The sequence below is a fragment of the Sorex fumeus genome, unplaced genomic scaffold (genome assembly GCF_029834395.1).
Source record: "Sorex fumeus unplaced genomic scaffold, SorFum_2.1 ptg000041l, whole genome shotgun sequence".
Lineage (NCBI taxonomy): Eukaryota > Metazoa > Chordata > Mammalia > Eulipotyphla > Soricidae > Sorex > Sorex fumeus.
The window spans coordinates 5,462,956-5,472,298 of NW_026606098.1; the positions used below are offsets into that span (position 1 = coordinate 5,462,956).

A 9,343-nucleotide genomic window follows, 5' to 3' on the forward strand; every position below is an offset into this window, starting at 1 on the left:
CTGGTCAGTGTGTGAGCGAAACTCTGTTCCCAGGACATAACAAGGGCACAGATTTTCTGACCCATTGGACTTTGGGGGTGGGGAATTCCACGTTCCCCTCAGAATTTCCAGCCTCAAACTATTTCCAAGGGGAGGAAAGGGCAAGAAAACAGCCACAGCCTGATGGACTACTGTGGTCTCTTGAGGCCACACCGCTGGTGCCCAGCAGCACCCGTGGCGGGGGCGGGAGGCCCCGGGCCACCGCGCGGCAGGCCCACCCACTCGGGCCCTGACCCCACGTCCAGCGGCCTCCGGGGCTCTGGGCCAGAGGGACAGCGGGGACTGGCACGGACCAGGGCCGGGGGTCCCGCCCGCACGCACACCCCCACTCGGGCGCTCGCTGCTCGGGACGACCCCTGGGAGTGAACCGGGGTGGGTGGCGGAGCCCGGAAGCGGCCGCGGGCACGGCGTCAGTGCTGGCCAGCCGCCCCTGACGTCACCTGGCGCGCCCGCTCGGCGCGGCGCGTGGGGATGCGTCACGGAGCGCGTCCGGGCGAGCCGGCGCGGCGCGTGCGTTTTGCGTCGCGGAGCGCGCCCGGGCTAGCCGGCGCGGGCTTCTGACGTCACGGCGCCACCATGGCTGCCTGCACGCAGCTGCCGCCCGAGATCCAGCTGGCCCAACGCCTGGCGGGCAACGAGCAGGTGACCCGGGACCGGGCGGTGCGGCGACTGCGGAAGTTCATCGTCGCCAAGACCGAGCAGAACGCAGGTGGGCGCCGGCCTTCCGCGCCCGGGGCCGCCACGTGGCCCGAGGCCGCGCCTCCCTCGCGCTGCCCGCTGACCCCTCGCGGCCAGGCCGGCTCCCGGGACCGCGGGGCGGGGTCGCCCCCGTCGGCTCGCCGGGGACCAGAGAGGTGGTCCAGCGGGTAGGGCCGCAGTCAGCCCGGGCACTGCGGGGTGCTGAGCTGGGGCAGAGGACGTGGCTCGGAGCTGAGCTGGCTCTCGCGTGCGCGTGGGGTCTGGGCTTGTGTCTTCGGCTCGGTGAAAGGAAAGAGCCTGGAACGGTGACCCGGAAAAGGTCACGGAGTAAGGCTTCACTCGGGCCGGGCCCACGCCTGCGACCAGCTCTTAGTTCTCAGTCTGCGGCAGAGCCCCCAGCTGGGTCCTAGATACTCTGCAGTGATGCCGTCGAGCAGGGCTGTGGGTCCGGGTACCCGGGGGTTCAGGAGGGCGGCCCTGTGAGCGGCTCCCTCCAGCCCTGTGATTTCCCTTCTCCGCCTTGCCCCTGACCTCGGCCGGCTCTGCCTCCCTTTGCAGGTGGCTTCACACACGACGAGCTGCTGAAGGTGTGGAAAGGGCTGTTTTACTGCATGTGGATGCAGGACAAGCCACTCCTGCAGGTCAGTGGGCAACCTGCCCGGGGAGCACGGGTTTCGGGGACCCCAGAGCCTCCCTGCTTAGGGCCTCTGCCCTGTCTGGGGCTACACCTGATTGTGCTCAGGCCTGTTCCTGGCTCCATGCTCGGGGTTCACTCCTGGTGGGCCCAGGGGACTGTGGGTGCCGGGGATGAGTCCAGCTCCCCTGCATGTGAGGCCAGCGCCTTCCCCTGAGCTGTCTCCCAGCCTTGCAGCATGCGTCCTGAGACTTGGCTCGTGTGTGTGTGTGCCCGGCCTGGGAGCGGGGCCTTTGTCGAGCACCAGAGTTTGCTCTGTTGCACCTTACATCTCAGTGATTCCACAACGGCCCTGCGGCCTGGGTGAGGCCGGACTTCTTCGCTTTGTCAGCCTCCGCAAGCTTAGGGCTGAGACGGTGGACGCCATGGGGTGCCATGAGACCAGGATTCTCCCCATCCCGGCCTGCCTTTGGTTGTTGGAAACCTAGATAGCTGCAGAAATACAAAAACACTCTGGTTCCTAGCCAAACCGTGGGGGTGGGGGCACGGCCGAGGTTTCCCCTTCTCGGCCTCCTAGTGGTTCCGAGTCTGTGTTGACTGTACCATCCTGGGCTCTCCGCCTCTTCGGTGTCCAGAACGGCCTGCTGCCTCCTGCTGGCCTCCAGGCTCCTCGCTCCTCCCCAAGCCCCCAGTCTGTTCTAGGTTCCTCTAGTGAGGGTCTGTTTGTCCCTGCAGGAGGACCTGGGGAAAACCATCTCGCAGCTCCTCCATGCCTTCCAGACCACAGAGGCACGTGAGTACCCTCGCTGGCCCGCCTGAGAGTCGGTTTTCGGTGGGACGGGCTCCGTGCCCGCCCGTAGCAGAAGGGCAGCCACTGGTGGTGCCAGGGAGGAAGTCCAGGCCTCATGCTTGTGGCCAAAGCTCTTAGGCCACTGAGCCATTTTTCAGCCTATCAGAAGCTGCTTGGGCGTCATTTGGCTGCGTGATGCCCTCGGGAGTCATGAGGTGCCACCTGTGGTTTTATATCCTGGGGGTCATATTTCTGGCTTGAGTCCACCCATTCACAAAGCCTGGTGCCCGTACCTGCCCTGCCCGCTCAGCATGGGGCGGCCCCTGGCCTTGCCTTACTCATGGCACAAGCCACCCGGCTGCGTGTCTGGAGCCGCAATGGGGTCCAGGATCAGTGGGCCCGAGCACTGTACTTGGCCTGAGTCTGGCCCCTCATTAAAGACCCGGGATCGGGGCCGGGCTTGACCGGTGCAGTCCAGGGTGCCCTTTGGGCCTCTGTTGCTTGGGGTGTCTGACGACTGAGTGTCATGGGGCCCTGGTGAGTGGAGGGATACCCTGGGTTCAGCTGCCCGTCCCTGCCCTCTCGGGTCTCTATGCCCTTTGCACCTGGTCTCGGGGAAGGGCTGCACCTTGGCTTTGCTCCCCGAGGTTCCTGCTGCCCCAGCACCCCCGAGCGGCCACCACAGAGGCCCTCCCCAGTGTTGACGCCCCTCTCCGCAGAGCACCTGTTCCTGAGGACCTTCTGGCAGACCATGATCCGCGAGTGGGTCGGGATCGACCGTTTGCGCCTGGACAAGTTCTACCTGGTGAGCACCCTAGGGCTGGTGACCCAGAAGTTTGGGGTCCCTGGGGGAGCAGGGGGTGAAGCCTTTGGGACTGGGGGCCGCGCTCATGGACTTGCTGATGCCCCGTCTCACCACAGCTCATGAGGATGGTCCTGCACGAGTCCCTGAAGGCGCTGCAGATGCAGGGCTGGGAGAAGAGGTGCGTGCACCCCCGTCTGTGTCCCCGGCCTGCGCGGGTGGCTGTGCTGGGCCCGGCGGCAGCTGCTCCCCGAGGAGGGACTTCCACACCCTGTAGGTGTCCCCGGGCGGGGACAGGGGCTGCAGCCAGCCTGCCCAGTAGTCCAGGACCCTGTGAGTGTCCCGCAGCCCAGCTTCTCGGCCTTACGGGGCAGTGGGGGTGGGACCGAGACCAGTCATCAGACACAGGAGCCAGGGGACCCTCCTCACTGTGGGGGAGAAGCAGGCAGCGAATTGATTGGTAATTGACAAGAAATGGATCTGGTTCCCCACCAAGAGGACAGTGGAAGGGGCAAGAGAGAAGCTGAGGATGGTGACCATGCCCCGCCAGACTGTCTGGGGGTCAGTGCCCTTTTGTCTGTGCCTGGAGGAGCTCAGGACACTATGGGAACTGGCTGTGTGCCAAAGCTGCGGCCTCGGATGGCCACTGGCTCTGGGCCACCCCCCCACGCCCAGGTCTGTGCTGTCCGCGTGTTGGCCGCCAGCCACAGAGCGCCTGTACCAGGGCTCGAGCGGGGCGTGAGGCGAGCGTGTGACGTGTGGGTGGACCCGATGCCCCCGAGTGCCCGTGGGCAGCACCGTGCCTGCCTTCCTCCAGGCCCAGGGAGCAGCTGCTAGAGCTTCTCACTGCCGAGATCCTGCACCCCGACAGCCAGGCCCCCAGCGGGGTCAAGAGCCACTTCCTCGACATCTTCCTGGAGGAGCTGACCAAAGTGGGCGCCGATGAGGTGGGCCCACGGACTGGGAGGGATGGAGGGCGGGAGGGCGGGAGGGTCCCTGCCCGGGGGTGCTGGGCAAGCCCTGAAACTGCTGTGTCTCCACAGCTGACGGCCGAGCAGAACCTCAGCTTCATCGAGCCCTTCTGCAGGATGGCGGCCCAGACTGGCGAGTGCGTGGGGGCTGCTGGGGCGGGTGCACTCATGCCCATGTCACCCGCACACCACGGGTGGCCCTGTGGCTCCCAGGGTCACACTCACCCTCCCCCCCTGCAGTCCTGTGGTCCTCCACCACGTTACCTGCGGCATCTTGGAGCCCATCATAGAGCAGGCCCCTCTGGCCATCGAGGCACTGATGGACGAACTGGACCCGCAGGAGGGTGTGGACAAGGGCTCAGAGCAGGAGTGGTCTACAGGTGAGGGTTCTGCGCCCTGCCCCCCCCCCCCCCCCCCACCGTGCCCCGGCAGCCCACTCTGTTCCTTGGGGCCTCCCACACCCTCCTGGGGGCTGAGTCCATCTCTGTCCCACTTGAACCCCTTTCTGGCCATGGGTCCCCAGCCTTCTCTGGGCTGTCTGTCCGGTGTCTGTCTGCTGTGTCTCAGTGTGTGGCCCCTTCCATCCAGATGGGGCAGAACCTGACTCAGAGGAGGAGGAGGATGAAGAGGAAGAGGACACAGAGGAGGACGATGGCGATGAGGACGACACTGAGGCCGTCCTGCAGGTGGGTGACAGAGAGGTGCCCAGACTCGGCCAGGAGGCCGCCACCTGGGCCCTCGCTCGGGTCCCACTCCAGGTCACCGGTCCCCGTGGGCGCTGCGCTGCGGGGGCCTGATTCTGAACTGAGCTAGCTGTGGCCCGTGTGTTCCTGCAGGGCGGCTGCAGGATGACCCCCAGAGTGGGTATTGCTGTCAAGTTTCTTACTTCCGCTGAGGGGGCAAGGGCCTGGCTGAGACCCGAGGTTTCGAGGAGACGGGCTGTGTTAGGGAGGGACGAGTCCAGGCAGGACTAGCCAATGGCCCTTCAGAGACTGACCCACCTCGTCCCCCCAGTTCGACTACGAGGCCGTCGCCAACAGACTCTTCGAGATGGCCAGCTCCCCAAGCACCCCCTCCCACAACAGGAAGCGGCTCTACAAGGTGGTCCGCAGGTGAGAGGGTGAGCCCCGTGGGTGCTGGGTGTTGGGTGCCACCGGCCCTCTCTGACTCTCTGCCCCTTCCAGGCTGCAGAACCTGGCGGAAGGTGAGTGTGAGCGGCCGACGAGTCCGGACCCGGGGCAGCGGGGTGGTGGTGCTGTGGACTGGAACAAGCGTGATTCCTCGGTGTGGCCGGGATACCGGCCTTGCCACTGGACGGTTCCAGTGCACCCTGGGCGGCCCCCACGTGCTCGTGACATGGGCCGCTTCCAGCTGCTCTGGGTTGTATGTCACGTCCTGCATCTGCAGTGATGTTGCCTGCTCATGGGGTCTGGGGGCCCACTGTGGGGCGCCGTCACCCTCCTGAGCAGCGTCCTGTCCTCAGGCCTCTTCCCAGAGGATGACGTTCCCGAGAAAGTGTATGAGAAGCTGCAGGCCGGCAGGCGGCCACGGAAGGCCAGGAGGAAACGGCCCAAGGCCCGGCCATCCCGGGACTCCGGTATGCCCCTGCCTGTGCCCGCTGCTGCCACCTTCCCCCTCCCGAGGTCACCCTCACCCCGCCCTGTGTCCCAGGGGCCTGGCAAGGAGGGGTCTATATTCCATAGGAAACTGACCCCACCTAACCACAGGCCAGGCCTGCTCACCCGCCACCTGCCCTGGGGGCCCTCCCCATCACCCCGCCCTGGGGGCCCCTCCTGTTCCTCTGGTCTGTTGCTGTTGGGGGCCCTGCAGGGCACTAGCTCACGTGCCTCACGGTTGCAGGGGACCCTGAGATGCAGGAGCCTCGCCCCGAGCAGCCTAGCGGCCCTGGCAGAAAGGGGGCTCATAAGAAGTGCCGGAGGCCTCGGCCGCTCAGGAAGAAAGCAAAGGCAGGGGGACAGGAGCCCCCGAGGAAGAAGAGTCGGCGGGGCCGGAAGTGACGTTGCCGGGCCAGCCCCAGCGGCCCCATTCCTGAACTCTGGGTGTGTGTGGAAGGCAGAGGACAGGGCTGAGTGGCCATGTCCTCCTGGTCACACCATCGCCTGCCCTGGACTGCACATGCTGACTGCGGGCGGGTAGCCAGGGTGGCGTGGAATAAAGCAGCGCCCTATGCAGCTGGTCTCTGCCGAGAGTAGCCCTGGCCTTGGAAGCATTTGCTTGCTCCCCTTTTCACCCACCACGTGGGCACCTGAGTGCCCTGTGCAGGGCGTGCTGGGGGGGCACTTGGAGCCTTTCCCGAGGCTGCCCGTTTCCCCACCGCACAGACTCGGATGTGTGTGTCCCCCCCCCCCCCCTTTCTCGGGCTGGACCCGTTTTGCCTGCCCTCCCCAGACCTCACACGAGGGTTCTGCACAGGCGGCAGGGGTGGGTGGGATGCCGCACCCCGAATGCCTTCCTGGGTCGGGATTGCCCACACAGGTGCAGTGCAGAGAGATCCTAGCAAACAGGTCCCCGGCCAGCCCACCCAGAGGCCCCACTTGCAGGCACCAGCCTGGATCTGGGGCAGCACTGGCACCTATAATCCTAATTCAGCGTTGTCTCCACTCGGTCCAGCTGTCCCTCGGTGGGAAAATGGATCAGGGGACTGCCGCCGAGATAGAGAATGAACGACTTACCTGAACAGACAGACCCCTGCCAGGTGTGCGTGTGAGCACAGACCTGCGTTCCACCAAGTGTGTGTTTGTGTGTGTGTGTGGAGGGGGGGGAGTTTGTGTTCCGGTTCTGGTTCTCTGCCTGGCCGTGGTTGATCAGGTTCTCTGACCATGATTGGTAAGGTTCTCTCTGCGTTTGACGTGATTGGTCAGGTTCTCTCTGCGCTTGACGTGATTGGTCAGGTTCTCTCTGTGTCTGACCGTGATTAGTTAGGTTCTCTCTGTGTCTGACCGTGATTGGTCAGGTTCTCTGTGTCTGACCGTGATTGGTCAGGTTCTCTCTGCGCTTTACGTGATTGGTCAAGTTCTCTCTGTGTCTGCCCGTGATTGGTTAGGTTCTCTCTGTGTCTGACCGTGCTTGTTCAGGTTCTCTCTCTGTCTGACCATGATTGATCAGGTTCTCTCTGTGTCTGACCGTGATTGGTCAGGTTCTCTCTGTGTCTGACCGTGATTGGTCAGGTTCTCTCTGTGTCTGACCGTGATTGGAGCATTTGCCGGGCCTACCCGCCAACCCTGCTGGACACACCCTCTGCTCCTGGCCACTGAGCTGTGAGCCCCTTCGCCCTTTCACTGTTGGGGCCACTCGGCCGACCCTGCGGGGACTGACACAGGCTCTATTGGGCCTTTGTCTGCTGACCCTGTCCGGACCCTGCACAGGCAGAGCTGTCACTGCCCCAGAGCCCTGAGCAGCCTGAGCGCCCTGGCGCCCGCCCCACCCCCAAAAAGATTATTTTATAACTTTTAGATTTAGAGGAAAAAATGAGCAGAAGAAAGTATTGCCACATTCCTTCCCCCAGCTGCCCCCCTTTCCCCCAGCTGCCCCCAACTTTGATACCTGCGGTGCCCAGCGGCCCCTGGGGCCTCAGGGGATGAGGTAGGGGCAACTAGTGTCACTGGCTTCAGGCCCGTTTCTTTCTTTTTGTTTTGGGTCCGCCTTGGGTATTTACCTTTCCTCTGGTAGTGCTCCGGTTGCTCCCAACAGCGTTTGGCGCTGTGCAGTCTGTCCTGCTGCAGACCCTGAGCTCCAGCCCGCTGAGCCAACTCCACAGGGAGAGGCCCGTCTCTCTGGGCTCTGAAATCTCTCAGTGCTGGGGATGGAACTGAGGCCCTCACGGTCAAGGCAGGCTTTCTTGACCGCGAGCAGCATCCCTGGTCTATTTCTTTTATTTAAAATTTTTCTTTTTGTGGCTGGAGCAACAGCGGGTACACGCGGCCAACCTGGATTCGATTCCCAGCATCCCACGGTCCCCTGAGCACCGCCAGGGTTAGTTCCTGAGTGCAGAGCCAGGAGTAACCCCTGTGCATCGCCAGGTGTGACCTTCCCCCCCCCCCAAAAAAAAAATTTCCTTTTTTGTGGGGCCACTCGGGTGGGGGCATGAGGTGCTCGGGGTGGGCTCCCATCTGGCGATACTGCTCTTCGGCTCCCCACCTGCTTTCGTTGTCACTGAGCTGATGCCCCTCATGTCGGACCCGCGCTCCTGAGGGGGACGAGGCTCAGAGTCTGGTCACATGCTGTTTCTTTTTGTCTTTGGAGAGAAAAAGTCTAATCTTGCCTTCACCCTGTCTTAATCTTATTTTGTTCTTGACTCCAGACCATTTATTTTTCAAATTGATTTTGTTCTGGGGGCGGTGCTCAGGGCTGACTTGTGGCTCTGTGCTCCGGAATCACTCCTGGTGACGGAATGGAGCCCAGGACAGTGGCCTTGTGCTGGGAGGGCACCCTCGCTGCTGTCCCGTCTCCCCGGCCCTCACAGCCCATGCTAACTTGCATATTTTACGTGTTTGCTGGTAGCGTGTTTGGGGCACAGACTTCCACCCTGGGACCTGCAGGCCTGTCTCCCTTTGAACCCTGGCAGCCCCGTAATCTACTTGTCCTGGGGCGCCTTCTGTCCCCCATCACGGCCAGATCTTACATGTCCAACCTCCTAGGGGTTTCCTGGCTCTGGGTCCTGCATTCGGGCCCTTTGTCACTGTCTGGGCGGGTGCTGGGTCCCGTAGGAGGCGGTGGCACAGGGCGGATCCCTGCATGGCACCTGGGGCCACTCTTCGCCAGGTCTCGACAGGGTCTCATGGGGCCGGGCTCGCCCATGCCTCCGTGAGGAAAACTGCCTCGTGTGTCGTCCGGCACAAACATGTGACTCATGCCATGGGGCCCGGTGTCAGCCTGCCTCCCGGGACCTAGCGGGCAAGGGAGGGAGGGCAAGAGGCCGTGGACGCAGCTGCCTTCCTGGAACCCTCGAGACGGGGCCCAGGTGCAGCCCAGAGTGTGACCCTGGTGATTCCTGTGGGAGCAGCGCCTGCTCAGAGCCCTAGGAAGGAGGCCCGGGGCCGCAGGGGGCTACCCATTTGGCTTCACGGCCACCACCCAGAGCCTGGCGCATGCACTGGCCTGCACAGCAAGCACACGTGCACACTTACATGCAAAGCGTGTGTACATGGAAAGTACCTGTACCAAACATACATAGAAGCAATTATTGCTCTAATATTAAATATTAAATTATTACAAAATATTTAAATCAATATCGGAGAAACATTTCTATGTGAAAATGTTTTGCCCGCCTGGGGCCGTGGAGCCCAGGGAGGCTTCGGTCCACTCTGTTGCTGGCTTTCCTCTGTGCCTCTGTGTCGGTGTCATTTTAGTGGCTTCCGCATCTCTCTCCCCCTCAGCCTGCCATGCCC

General features: G+C 63.3%; 1 protein-coding gene across 1 annotated transcript; it reads left to right on the top strand.

The window, feature by feature from the left end:
• Positions 1-587: 587 nt before the first annotated feature.
• Positions 588-6,113, top strand: RRP1 (ribosomal RNA processing 1). The gene is made up of 13 exons (XM_056119234.1): positions 588-748; positions 1,297-1,379; positions 2,108-2,165; positions 2,882-2,967; positions 3,084-3,145; positions 3,782-3,911; positions 4,008-4,072; positions 4,176-4,315; positions 4,524-4,621; positions 4,950-5,047; positions 5,120-5,139; positions 5,419-5,532; positions 5,796-6,113. The coding sequence occupies exons 1-13, from the start codon at positions 616-618 to the stop codon at positions 5,951-5,953; spliced, it is 1,245 nt and encodes a 414-aa protein (XP_055975209.1). The 5' UTR covers positions 588-615; the 3' UTR covers positions 5,954-6,113.
• The last annotated feature ends 3,230 nt before the right edge of the window (positions 6,114-9,343 follow it).